A 14,680-nucleotide genomic window follows, 5' to 3' on the forward strand; every position below is an offset into this window, starting at 1 on the left:
TTTTAAGCGCCTGACATGCGATAATACTATTTATGTGCTCATGTGCAATTTGTACATTATTGGTACTTCCCGCAGCAGTTCCTGCCACATGTTGCGATCAAAGCGGACACTATGCACCTGATCCCACTGGTGGCAGTGGTGCTGTCAGGAGGGGGCGGTCCTGCGATCTGAGATTAATTTTCCATGCTTGGGCATGGAAGATATTGGCTAAGCGGGCGCGACTGGATTATTTATATGCCCCAGCGCTGCTGATTGCTAAACACCCGGATATCATCGCGACACAAGAGCAGGCGGGCACTAAAGGTGGCAGGGATCAGGCAGCTGGAAGATCAATATAAGAATGGCCAGTTCCGGTGGCATCCAGACTTGCAAGTCCGGCAGGACCATAGCATAATGCTGGCTTTACATACATTAGGGTACGACAGGCGATTAGGTCTATATTCCCTGTCTTTCCAGCAGAGCCGACAACATTGACAGTGCTGCAGGCGGTGCTGGATGGGGAAGACAGTAGGGGTTTGATTACAAAACTGTACAATGCATCTATGAGAGAATGAAGCTATTGAGCCTCCTTCACTTATCAAATGGAACGCAGGGCTAGAGTCCAAAATGCCACTGGAACAGTGGAAGTTCTGTTGCGAGGTGACTGGCAGACTGACAGCAAACTGCAATCTCAGTATTATTCATTTCATATATCTGCTTCAACTATAATATACACCAAGCCAACTGTGGATGTTCGTCCTGCGGGAAACTGCGAGATGTATAGGATGCAGGCAGGATAACGCAGACTTTAGGCATCTCACATGGAGGTGCGCCAAAATATATGCATTTTGGAATCAAGTGACAAGATTTCTTACTGAGGTTGTGTTCGAAAATGTGGCATGTAGTCCGGAATTGTGTCTGCTGGGGATGGTTAAAAAGCTTAAGCCATGCAACAGACGAATTGTTGATGTCTCAACCCTGTTTGTCAAGCGGGCAGTGGCACAATGCTGGGGCGCCAGAACTACCCCAACTATTCAAAAGTGGGTTTGAGATTTGTTTTACTGTAGGGAGCAGCTGGGGGTATATGCGGAAGAATTGCCTGAGGCTTCTAGGCCTGATGACGTTTGGGCTCCACTAACTGTGTACCTACTTGGGAAGCCTGATTTGCAGCAGGCATAATGCATAACTGCGAGGGTTGAAAATGACTGCATAGGCCTGTTATTATCTGTGTAAAGTACCAAAATTGTGATATGTAGGGTTGCTATATGACCACCACTATGTACTGCAGTTTGTGGGAGGGTGGGGGAGGGGTTAAAGTTACGTTTGATGTTGTACTTCTAAGAAACAAAAAAAAGCTTGTATTAATATACGGAGTCTGAATATCTGTTTGGGTTCTGTTGTGGAACAATGCACTTGTGTTTTATCCTGATCAATAAAAACACGTTTTTAAAAAAGGCTTGTTTGTTAGGGACTTTCAAACCTTGAGCAAAATGACATTTTCAAATTACATTTCAACTATTTTTTTGGCGAGGAGGCTAACAAATTATTTATCAGCTCCTCTGGCAGTAGCAAAAAGGTATCTATCTTCTCATGCATTTTTTATTAATTACACTGTATAAAATGTAAACATTCATGGCCATCATTCAACAGCCATACTAAAAGTTGTTGCCTATGTGGCGGGTCACCTGAGCCATTAATTCATATCTTATGCCCCTGCCTGTTCCAAAATGGAGAAAATGGCGTAGGCCTTTGTTTATCACAAAGGTTTGTCGCCAAGTCCTAGATGATCTCAAAATGACTGCAAATGCTGGAAAATAATGGATGTGGCTTAACTTTATATTAGAAAATCAAGTTAGCTATGTAGTCAAATCAAGTGATTGAAGAAAATATTTGAATTCTTTTCACCTTCTGCATAGAATTCTGTATGCTTATAGTGCTGCTTCATCTTATACAAACGTTTTTAAAGTTACTTTTATATTTAACACTATACAGTAATTTTTCTGCTAGAGTTCAAAATGTTATTATTCAATAATGATGTAAGAGATACCTAATTTGAGTTTTTAGTTTCTGATGAGGGGGCCTTTTTAATGGATGTATTTTATCAGATTTCATGAATTGTGAATTACTTATCCTAATGAATGATTGTAATTCATTAACCAACTTTAAAATTAACACTTTTATAAACACACTTCATGTCAGTTTCTCTAGGAGCAGATCTAAACATTAACAGGCGGCAAAGTCAAGCTTGGTGTCACCCACGATGTAATAAAGTGAATAACGTTTTCCAGGGATAAGACTGAGAGGAAGCTGCTACTAGTGGCCACATTGACTTGTTCTTCTCATGCTGACAATAACATCCAAGTTGACCTTCAATGTTTTCAATTTCTAGTCACTGTAAAAGATGACTGATTAATGTTGTAATATTTTGGGAAACGCCTTGCCTTTTTAGTAATGTTGAAGGCTCTTGGCTATTGAACTTAGGGGGATTTACCTTCATCCTTTTTCGAATGTTAGAGAAGCAAAGCTAGTGAGGAGGGTCCCTAGGAATAAGGGGCACCAAAAACTGTTGCTGAAATAAACAATTACTGGGGAAATGTGGGGGATATCGGGAAAAATATTAGGGCAGACTGCTGCACAGCTTGTCTGCTACTTTTGTCCTTAAAATGACAGTGCTTTTTGCAGCCAGACATAGACACTGTAAGGAGTACAATTTGCTTTCTAAGACACAAACAGACAGGCTTTAAGAACTGCATTATGTCCATCTCTGTAAGTGTTGAGGTAGTAAATGCTCATTAACAAGTTGCACCATTTGGGAAAAAAAGCTTTTAGTCCTTAAATCCACTGCATATAAGACTGCTGTCTCACCTGCTTCTTGTTCCTGTTGATCACTTTTGTTATGTTATGTTATATAAATTTGTAGTTATGTTATGTTATGTTACTAAGTTTTTTGAGCGCACAGCTGCCCCAGCTAAGGGGCGTCCCGGCGCTATGACTGGAAAAGCAACACAACAAGCAGAACAGAAACGATCAGAAAATATTAATAAGGCAGGGGAAAGAAATGCGTTTTAACAGCCTTCCTAAAAACCAGAAGATCCTCCCAGGCTCGAATGTGCACGGGAAGCGCATTCCAGAGCTTGGCAGCCAATACAGTGAAAGAACGACCACCTAGTCTACTTTTTTTAAAACGCGGTACATGTGCTAGGTTTTGACTAGCAGAGCGAAGACTGCGAGATGGCGTATACAGGGACAAAAGATGCTGGAGAATGGAAGGGGTGTTGGTTTTAAGAATTTTAAATGCAAAACACAACGTCTTAAACTCTATACGCCTGATTACTGGCAGCCAATGTAATTTGCAAATTGTACTGTGGGCTGAACAAAACCGTGGCAAGCCTACTAGAGCCCTGGTGTGCACAGATACTCAGAGTGTCCCGGCACGAACCTGAAACGGGATCAGAACAGAGGCAGAGCTAAAAGAGAAAGGTTTTTAACTTTTTCTTATAAGTCGCAGGATCTTGAATGCCGCACAGAGCTAGTGACAGGGCATTCCATGCCAGGGCTTTTAATAAAGCCAGGCAATGTTATGCTGAAGTAAAACAGCTGTAGGTAAACCGATCTGATTATCTTCCTAATCTGCATCCCGGCACTCACATATATTCTTTGGAATCAGACGATTCACAAAACAGAAAAGTAAGATCTGCATCACAGTCATGTATATTGTTAAGCCTCTTTATGGTACTTCCCGGTGATAGTGCCCTCAATCCAAATTTTTTAAAAGGAGCAGGAGAACTTTCAACAATACATTATGCTAACCAAATAAAAACTGAGTTTACTTTAGAAGGAGGCTGCATTACTGGAAGTGCAAAAACCGTACAGTATTGTTTGCTTATATGAGGCAAGTACAAGCCACGCTAAGCATCAGAGTGCTTAATGAATAGCAAACATGAAAACATGTCAGTATGGCATGAAAATTATTATTAACACTAGAAGAAACGCAACTATGGAGAAACATAAAGGTAGATAAAATAAGCATATAGTTCAAGGGGCCTGAATGGAACAAACCATACAGAAAAAGGTACCCCTAAACATGTTTATTCTAGTCTGAGAAAAGGGGGACATCCACAAAAAAGTAATATAAAAATTCCCACATGTATGGAAAACCCCAGCAAACAACACAACAATAAAAGAAACTAGAGATCTTTCCCTAACACAATTTAAGGTGTATGTGAGACAGGGCTGGTGAATGACAGAGTGGTTGTAGTGAGAATGAGGGTGTGTGTTGTGCGAATTGTGAGTTATATGAGACATGAGGGAACATACAAAGAAAAAAAATGTATGTAAAAAGTGTGTATATTAATGTGTCACATTGTGTGTTTTTGTATTGTACATATGTAATTAGACATAAATGAGAAATGTGTTCATTCAAAAACCTATATATGTATGGCTAATTCAACTTTAAATGATGTTGAAAAAGAGATGAGATAAAAATGATTAACAAATTAAATAAAACCTATAAATAAAAATGTATGCTGTTATTTTTTGTAGTATCTGGTAGTCGAAACATTGGCCACTGTAAGCCACTTATGAAGCACTACAGATCAAGTGGGAATTGTGTATTATATGTTTGCCAAAATGGAACAAATACATGGAAAACAGTATTGAAACAGTTAGGAAACATACAATTTAGAACACAGAAGGTACAACATTCTGTGACATATTATTGCTGAAGACTGAATGGAACATTATACCAGTTCAAAGGGGGAATAGAGTTGGGATGTGATAGTTTAAGAAAGGTATAAACAGGCTGTTAACTATCGAGAGAGAATGTAGTTCGTTGGAACAGAAGATGTTGCAGATCTAAACTGAATGCAAGAAAGATGGATTGGTATGGAGAGATGGTGGATGGAAATCACAGATCTTGGATCCACTGCCCAAGAAGGACTGATAGAGTGTACTGTTACTTGAGGGATCGTATTGCAAGAAGTAGGAACTCTAAAAACAGAGCAAGTCTGTCAAGACCAGACAATTCCTGCACCAGATATTTGGAAAGACGAAAATTAAATATATTATGTACCTCAAAGGGCAGTTAGAAAATACTTAAAATAATGCTTAGTTCAAATGGGAGCCACTGGAGAGTGATGAGGATTTGGAGCACATGGTCTAACTTTTTAGACCCAATAACTAATCTTGCTGCTACATGCAAAGGCCATGTGATCTTTATGTATGTAGGTCAGCAGTTACCTGCTGCAGTCTAGTCAAGATAGGACACAGCTTTGAGCGATGATACAGGGATGAAATATGTAATCCCTCACAGTCAATCCCAATTGACACAGAGTATGTTGGCAATTTACTTAATCGTAGAGGAGATGCTGACCTATCAAGAATGTGTAAGTTAGAAATGGAAAACTAAGCAGTTTTGGCAAGAACAATGCTTCCTACAATGATGCAGACACAAACGATGTATCCCAGCTTGTAAGCTAATTCTGACCTGGCTGTTTATTTTTGAGAGACAAATAGCAGTTATTGAGCCAGTCAAAATAATTACATTACCTAGCAATATTGAGAAACAGCTATTATATGAGCATTAAACAGCACAATATGTGGTAGCATTATTTTGCTATTTTAACACATACTAATACTGTATGGGCAAACACGTCATCTCCTTAGTACCAGTTTAACACCTGAATGACTTTTTTTGTTGAAAATCTGCAAATTATCGACTAGATAATGTATTATGACACAGGTGCAGTAAATATATAGTTATGTCTTGTGCGAAGGCCAGGCCTCAAATACTGTGCATTTTTGGTCTACTCACTGGCATTTGACAAATTAGACAGATCTCGGATTTCTTCTGTGAAAGAAGGCTATTCCTGATAGATATTTCATCATGTTTAGTCACTTCCATCATTGAGTTATACTTTGAAAACGAGGTACTATCAGACTTGGAGGTAACAAGCTAGGTTGAAAAGTTCAATGTTTTATGAGTTAGGGGTACCACGATTTCCCTACACCCTAAATTCAATCTTTAGCTAGTTGAGTTAAACAACGAACTAGATGTGGACTGTATTGCTTCAGTGCAGGTTAGGTGGAGTACCAATGAGCAGTATATACTATGCATACGAAATTGTCATTTTTTTTGTAAAATATTTTCATTTGATTTTTACAGTGAGATAAGACATTAAACATGTATATATTGTGTTGTTCATACAGGGAGGCAAACACTTTAGGACAGAGCGCCCATTAGACTTCAATAGGCATCAAGCATTACCGTTAAATCTGCAGAATGCAATTTTATGATAGTATATTTAAATAAAACACAACTAATTATGTTTAATACAATTTCCAGAAAGTTTATCTGCCACTGATGTGAAAGTGTTCTTGAATAGGTGAAGTGTTATAAATACTTAGGAACCAAAGGTGATGAAATCTAAATTGGTTATACTAGCATCAGATCAAGAGGGGAAAAGTAGTACATCTGTAGCAAAAACCCTGAGTAATTCAAGATGCAGTGTGGTGACTATACTGCAATGCCCTAAAAGAAAACTCATAAAGTGAAAGGTGCCACTCAGTAGTTTGAGAAGGAAACACTTTTGCTCCTATATAAAATAATCTTTTAGGCTTTACTGCAAGCATGTACCACGGACATAAAAAAGATAAAAGAAGGCATGCACCTACCAACTATGGCTTCTATGTGCTTGCAATAAAAATGTTGGATAAAAAAAGCACAGATGCACCTATTTTACTAGACATGTTTTCAAATATTAAGTCTCTCAATTGCGCCAAGAATTGTATTATTATTTGTAAGGGGTACAAGAATAAAGCACCAAATAACCAACGATTAAACTTGGATAAAAACAGTATAATCATTTTTTTTGAAGGAGACGGAAATTAAATGGCCAGCTAACTGGGCACTTGCATTGCAGGCAACATACATTGATAGCATTTAACGTTAATATATAAATAAAATTCAAAGCACACATTGAACCACCTTGAGAAAATAACACATTTTAGGAGTTGTGAACAATGTTCATTAGCCTCGTGCAGTCAATCAAAATGAATGGATCAATGGGAAAAGTGGGTTAACCCACTGACTGCCACATGATGTATGCTGTACTTGGAACAAAATGTGAATGACGATTTAACGGAACAATGGATGAAGCCTACTGAACAAAATGTCCCATGTATATTTATATTATGTATGATTTTTCTGGGGAAAAAAGTTAGGTGAAAAAGTTTAAATGGTCTCAAAGGTCAGGACAAAAAAAAATGCCAATAGATTAAGTAGAGGCAAAAACTTGTTTTCACATCCATAAATCCACTCCAGCTAAGGATTTGATATCGGAGTTAAAACTACTCTGAGTTTACTGTCTTTTTTACAACGCTTCAAATGTCCTGGGTGCCAAGTTGCTGGGCTTGACATTTGATGAACAATATGAGACAAACAATATAATGAGACAAAAAGATAGATGTGGCATCCGTATAGCAATGATTCGTTGTGCAGATCTATTTAGTAATTCTAAAGCAAATGTGAAGTCATTTTAAACTGATAATAAACACCAGCTGACTATGTTTGACACGTGCAGCAGATTCCACTGCTAAGACTAGCGAGTAATCCTACAGTATGTACAGTAAGAAGTGTTGTCCAATGCAATAACCAGTTAATCCGTGTATGCCACGAACTCTCGAATTCAAACTGGATATTTCCAGGTTTGCGTGGGAAAAAAAGAAAAACTATACAATGTAAAAAGAACATGGAATGGAATTTTATTGAGGATTAAACATGTAGATTTTGCATGTCTGAAGTCCTTGAATCCTTCTTGCATATTATGTTGCAATATATCTTTTTTGTACACATGGAGAAGCCGATCTATGTTTTTAGATAACATGTGCTAATGTTCACTTTTAATGTTAATTGTGCCTGTTTAAATAGTTATATGAAACCTATATTAAACTACAACAAAAAATAAGTAAATATTGCAGACTTATCTTATGATGACTTGCCTTAATGGTCATTGCAAGAAAGGATGAGTATTCGACTTACGTGCCGAATCAATTATTAAGGTCCCTGACCACTGTAGAAGTCAATTATCAATTGACTATTGAAAAAAATAATTATTCTAAACTACGGAACCCAGACTTTGTGTGCTTATCGCATGGTTACCAGCAAGTTCTTCGAAAAGGTTGCTATTTGTGAGCCATATTTATATCTGGATAATAAACAGCAAGAATGACCTTATTTTACTATTGTTTTACATATGTCGTGGACTATAAATAGTCCTACTGGACACACAAGATTCTCCATCACCGGAAAAGGGAATTTACACTTTCAGTGTTATCCAAATGATACACAGATTTTTGTTTTTAGAGCGGACGGAACCTGCTCCAGATAAGACAGTCCATGTGATTTGCTGAACGAGATCGAAACCCGGATGAATGCAAGCTGAGGCAGGTCTGGTGCTAGGCATGGGCAGCATTGGCAGCTGCCCAGGGCCCCGCGCCTGCTGGCAGCCGTGGGGCCTCGCACCTTTAAGGACTCCAGAGTTTCGAGGCCGAGGGGGCTCCCCGAGTTTAAATTTTTAATTTTTTTTATGAATCTCCCCTGCAGGCCTGTCTCTGTGGGCCTAATGGCTTCATCTGCATGTTGATGACAGCGACTAGAAAGTTAATTAAAGTGCGCTTGCCTGTGAAGTGCGCCCTGCCCCTGTATGAAGGAAAGGCAGAATATCCTGCTGGGCGAAGAGCAAAAGATAGAATGGTGGAGCATCACAATGGAAACTCCTCCCCTAGGACAAGTGGAAAGAGAGCAGAGAGTGAATAACAGGGGTAAGACAAACGGAATAAAGTGGGAGGGGGAGCAGATAGGTGTGAGGATGTCAGTGAGACAAAAGGTGCATACACAGGAGCAGAATCAGCATGCAAAAGTGGATGGAGCAAGCAGGGTTTAAAGTCTGCTGGGTCACTCAAGTCTTAGACCTGGTCGTAAATGGATATGGACATTGAAAAGGGGCCCTATATTCATGTCCTTAAATCTTTCTGCAAAAACATTGATCTAGTGTCTGCACAACTAATGAAAGTTCTGAAAAGCAGGTGATGAGACGGGCCCGCTCTCCATTTTTGCAGTCACCCTCAGAGTGAAAACACAAATCTTAACTCTAAAGCAGCACAACCCTCTGCTGCCTATAATGCAACTTCAACAAGACTCGTTATAGTTCTTTCACAGTTTTATGATGTCAGAACTGGAGCATTTTTCGATATTATATACAAGGAAGACGTAGATGTTGCTTATTCATCGTATGCAACTTATAATCACTGACAAAGCCAATAGCACTGGCTTGTTATAGGTGTAATTTTACTTGTTATAGTATTGATCTGGATTCTGGAGGCAATGACAGAAGCAGCAAAATACCAGTCGGGCGGCACACTATGCTAAGTACAGATTTATATAGCTTACATGTTCTTAAGCCATGTCCTTAATTACATTAGCCACGCCCCTTTGAAAGACCTCCCTAGTTTTTTCATGCCACTTAAAGCCCTGCTGTCAGGTCAGTATGTTGGCCGTTTTTAGGTCTCGCGACCTATCAATGCGCGCAAGCGCATTGAGAGGAGCGAGAATTCAAGTGCTCGAAATCCTCGTCAAACCACGGGCTTCTTGGTGCGGTTTTCATTAAGTTCACGTGAATCACGTGGCCAAACAAGCACGCGCATTCACGGCCGCACAGCACATCAAAGGGCTTCGCCCAGCGTGTGCTGTGGGGCTTCTCCTCCCCTAATTACCAGCTTCCACCATGTCTCGCTTGTGTGCTTCTCTCGTAGGCTCTCCCGCCCCTATCCGGCTTCCCTCCGGCCATTTGCCACACTCCTTGCCTCTATCTTGCCTCCCCCTCCATTCTCCTCCGCAGGACGGCCTGATTTGGATCCTAGACATACGGAGTAGTCTCCTTACAACCATATCCTATCTACTCAGTCACCACTGTTTGATTTTAGTCACCCAGAGGCATTGTAATCATACTTCACGAACATACGTCTCTCACCTTAGCCATCACTGTGATTATGACTACCCTTTCACCTCATGATACATTCCACCCCGTGTACACCTACAGTTCGATTTGCCAATGCGGTAGGAACTGTATTTATGAGAGTGTGAACACCCGACTCATTATTACCAATGGCCAATTGTTCCGGCAAACCTCTGACCTATTTTTTCCTTCACCTTCTTGTGATACCTGATATGCTACATATTTGTTCTGGCTGTAATTCATACTTTGAGCACACTGTTTCCATAAAGATAAGAGCACAGACTATCCCTCTCCAATATGGCCGCCGCTTTAACTTCCGGTTTCTGGCAGTCAGCACTAAGTTCTGTTACACTCCCCGTGCCGTGTCACACGCACGCCCCGCCACGTCCACTTGGTGCACAGCCTGGGAGATATGTTGGCAACCTCCCATCCAACAGTGTGTCTCGGCGCCACTAAGACGGACGGGTAGGTCTTCGGACGTCTCAAGGGGGGAGCTACTGTAAGTGTCTCCCGAATCTCCAACGCAAGCTAACGTGAGTTTTAAATGTACGAGCAGATCTGCGACTTTGAGGTGGTAACGATGCATGCCGTGCTTTCTACCCACACATACTCAGCCTCTTAACCTTAGAGAGCGCCGACGTGGCCCCCCTTCCAGAATTTGGGGGTAGGCTTAAAATTTAGCGCTTAGCTGTGAGATGCTGTTTCTTTACGTGGTTCATGTGAAAGACCGTGCATTTTTAGCCGTTCATGACATCCCCTCACGTTAATGAACACAGCCAGCATCCGACATATCTTAACACCTGTATTTACCCTCCTAACCTTAACGCATGTGTCATTTTCAACGAAGCACCATACTGCCGCTGACTTCAGTTGTAGCCATACTGCAGCCTCTGGCAGATGATTTCCTCATGGCAGAAAAAGTGACCATTTACGACCTATGACCCAAATTACAAGTGTTACGATGTGGAGTAGTTGACCACCCCCATCGTTGTCCCTACTTCCATTACTATCTCCCCGCTCCCTCAGGGCTGACCTGACATCATTGATTTGAATGTGCCTGAAGGCAAATGTGGAGGGGGAGGGTAGACCATGAATAGGCGAGAGGCAGGGGGAAAACAAACAGCATCCCCGCACAGGCCAGTATCTGGGCACCCAGTGAGATCTGGCAGTAGAAAGAGGTTGTTGCGTTTGCCCAGTGACTTGCATCAGAAGGTACAATAAGATAAAGTTTTAAAAAATGAGGGATGTTAACTTTTGCCTAAATGGTCTGCACCTTCCGCCTTAAATAGGGGTGCCAATCTTTGGTGCAACTCATGGACGCTTTACTAATGGTTCAAATGCACATAAAATTACTCTAAATATTTTTGAAATTATACAGCGGTTAGACGCCTGCAGCTTCCAAGCACTGTACATCACGCATGCTGTTATTAAATATGTAAATGCCCACTTTCAATAATGTATATTTTTTATCCCATGTCTAAGTGCATCTGCTTTTTTCAAACTTACCTAAATATATAGTTCACTAGACTAAAAGTGTCATTATAAACATAACAGTAAAATGCAAAAATAGTAATAAAAGAGAAAACATTACATTTTGCAAAGTCATGCAAGAATTTTCCACCTGACAAATGCAATCGAATGATAATGTATAGAAAATAAAAACACTAAACTTTAATTCAGCTCTCTTACGATGCAATTTTCTTAGTTTGTGATAAAAAAGGACATATTTGTAAGCAACATAACTGCGTGTCTTTTCTACAAAGATGTAATAATGCACGTAGTTTCACATCCTGGCTTCCGGGTGGTCACTTGGGTCTTCCTCCAGTATAAAGCCCAATCACATTTTAACACAAGCACTGGCGTTGCCAATAGGTTTCGCATTTGGAAAGTTGGAGCTATTGGTTTTGTAAATGACATTTTATATTTATATATTATTGACAATGCCAATAACGATATATAAATATAAAATGTCATTTACAAAACCAATAGCTCCAACTTTCCTACTGCGAGACCTATTGGCAACGCCAGTGCTTGTTTTGGCTAGTTGTTGACCTGCTTTATGGTCAAGTGAGCTGGTTTTTACGGTTGACTTTCATTTCTTTATGGTCAGGTGAGCTGGTTTTTACTGTTGATTTTCATGTTATTAAAGCAAACATTGACTGCAGAAAACTCAAATCAGTGCAGTCTTCCAAACCTTACAAGAACTTATACAGCAGGTCTTTACAAGTTTAAAACTGCCCTAGCTTGCAAACATGAGATACTTTTCTAGCTAACTAACTCACTAATGGGGGCCCCTTTTATTTTGGTACTGGGGCCTATTTTCTTTCCTAGTCTGATGTTGCATGTTAGGCAGGGCCACTGGAATAATGCGATTGTGCGGCAGCTGCGATTTCTGCATAATTATACGTTTGATACATTTGCCACATAATCCTTCATCTGCTGCATAATCTACAGATCTTAACAACAAAAATGCTATCTCAAACAGTTCAAAAGTTACTAAAAATGCAGTGAATCGTCTTGTGGCATGTGGGAAGGCCCTTTAAAATGCTGGAATAGTCAACTTTCTGTTTCCCACTGCTAAATTCTGGTGTTAAATTGGTACTAATGGAGTGCCACTGGTTCCCAGTGTTACCAAGTTTTAAAATGGCATGGCAAAAAAATGAAGTAATACTATTTCAAAATGTGCCGGACTATGCTGCATAATTTGCCTTTTCTTGCCACATAATTAACTCTCCCTCCCCCATAATTTAGCCTTCTCCTGCCACATAATTCCAGTGGTCCTGATGTTAGGACAATCCAATGCAGTGATTTTGTTCCTGTTTATATTTCACGTGCTTTAATTAATCTTGCTTCCCTCAAGAGTGCTTGCTATTTTCAGCATGTTTGTTTCTGTATTTCATTTCACAGCATATTACTCTTGGATGATGCGTCCTTTGTACTGAGTTGCCTTCAGGTGTTTATAAAAGGCTACAGTTGTGCACTTTGGAGTTGAGGATGCAGGCAGTACAACTTTCACACTATGCCTCTCTGTGGGTCAAAAAGGTGTTCAGATTACATGCTCATTCGAAATATGGCCTCTCTGCAGAGCACAAAGAGCAATGGTCCTGCATTCCTGTTATGATTCTATGCAAATGTGTGTGAAAGAGCTACTTATTGGTCAAAACAACAAGGTGAAAGGAAAATAATGTATTGTTGTTACTCATTTAGCTTAAACAGCTAACAACCATTGACAAGACCCAGTCGCGGGTGTGGGATTTGGTTTAATTTTAATTATTAAAAAAAAAAAAAAAAACTCTAGCCGGCCCAATCGGATTCCGCGTCGTCTCTCTTAGGGGCATCACATGTTCCTATTCTGGCCGGGGCCCCACATATCCTAGGACCGGCCCGGTGCTGAGGTTCGCTTAATTAGACTAAGACAGTGAGGTAAGGGTCGGATTTCTGCTGAGAGGTATTGACTACTTTTGGACTGATCAATGTCCATGTGTGTAAGTTTCGAACAGAAAAGGTACACATTAACCGATATTTGACCACTGCTTGGGGTCGAGCGAGCAAATGACTCGATTTACACATAGGTGATGCAATGGAGAAATTTTTAATCATCGTTGTTTTAATACAAGTTTTTTTTTAATAAAATGTAGTGGAACAGTGGATCTAAGGCAGAATAGAGAAATGCATGGGTAAAAGTTATATTATTTAAGGGGTGAGCTGAAACCGTTACACTGGCTATGAATCTCTAAATCGCCTGATGTTGACAACCTATCTTAACCGGGTGCTGCGACAACTGTTATTACGTACATCATGTCAAAATGCTCTCGTTTCTGAATATAGACAGACACAATTACACATAAATGCAATATGAAAAAACATAACTTGCAGAAAGTCAGTCTCATGATCAGGTGGTCAGCTAAGGTGTGTGTACATGTCAGTATGGTGATTGCTACTGGCGGTGTTACGGTGTCACAGTGTGTGTCGTGTGCATGTGTCATAGTGTGTGCTGGTGTGTCAAGGAGGACTTTTCTGGGGGCCATCAGGGGGGCTGACAGGCCACTGTGATGAGGCTACAATGTTGCATGTTTGAACACACGTGAAGGTGTCACTGTAGGAGGAACAGTATATGTACTAGTACGGGCTTGCCTCAAATGTAAGACCTTCCGCCAGCCTTACCTCCTTGACAGGGGGAAACTTCTTCCTGCATTCCAGTGACAGGCTCCGCAGGTCGCTCTGCGTGTTCTCCAGCAGCTTCTTGATGGCCTCGGGACTGCTGGTGCTGCTTGACATCTTGTCGCGGCCCCGGGCTTGCACTCTTCGCTATTGCCCCCACACGAAGCCCTCCTGGGCTCGCTCAGTACGGTACGGTTCTATGCTTCTATGTACGCCCAGCGAAGGCAAGTCTTTTACTCTTGCCCCAAGTACTCTACGTGAGGGCTAGCTGTCAGTGTTCTCCAGGGTTGACACGGGGCACTGCAGCGTAGCTCCTCCCACTCCCGCACGGCGTCCGCTGTCATCCCCTCCTCGCCCCCAGCTCCCACAATCCCGAGCTCCTTGAACACGTCACGGGCACTTCCGTAAACACACAGTCGGGAACAAATCTCCACCAGGGACAGTAAAGAGGGACTTGGTGTTCGATGGCAATATGAGTAGGATGTGTCTTAACAGGGAAAGAAAATGAACGAGAGGGCCTACAATGA

The 14,680-nt window shown here is 40.9% G+C and overlaps 1 protein-coding gene across 2 annotated transcripts in view; it reads right to left on the reverse strand.

Moving 5' to 3' along the window:
• The window catches only part of MON2 (MON2 regulator of endosome-to-Golgi trafficking), a 966,303-nt gene extending 951,706 nt beyond the window's left edge, over nt 1-14,597 (reverse strand). For both annotated transcript variants that reach the window (XM_086919098.1, XM_086919097.1), the window contains exon 1: nt 14,157-14,597. In XM_086919098.1, coding sequence (XP_086775224.1) covers nt 14,157-14,270 — 114 coding nt within the window. In that variant the 5' untranslated portion in view covers nt 14,271-14,597. The remainder of the gene's footprint in view (nt 1-14,156) is intronic.
• Between the last annotated feature and the right edge of the window lie 83 nt (nt 14,598-14,680).

The sequence above is a fragment of the Lissotriton vulgaris genome, chromosome 1_1 (genome assembly GCF_964263255.1).
Source record: "Lissotriton vulgaris chromosome 1_1, aLisVul1.2, whole genome shotgun sequence".
NCBI lineage: Eukaryota > Metazoa > Chordata > Amphibia > Caudata > Salamandridae > Lissotriton > Lissotriton vulgaris.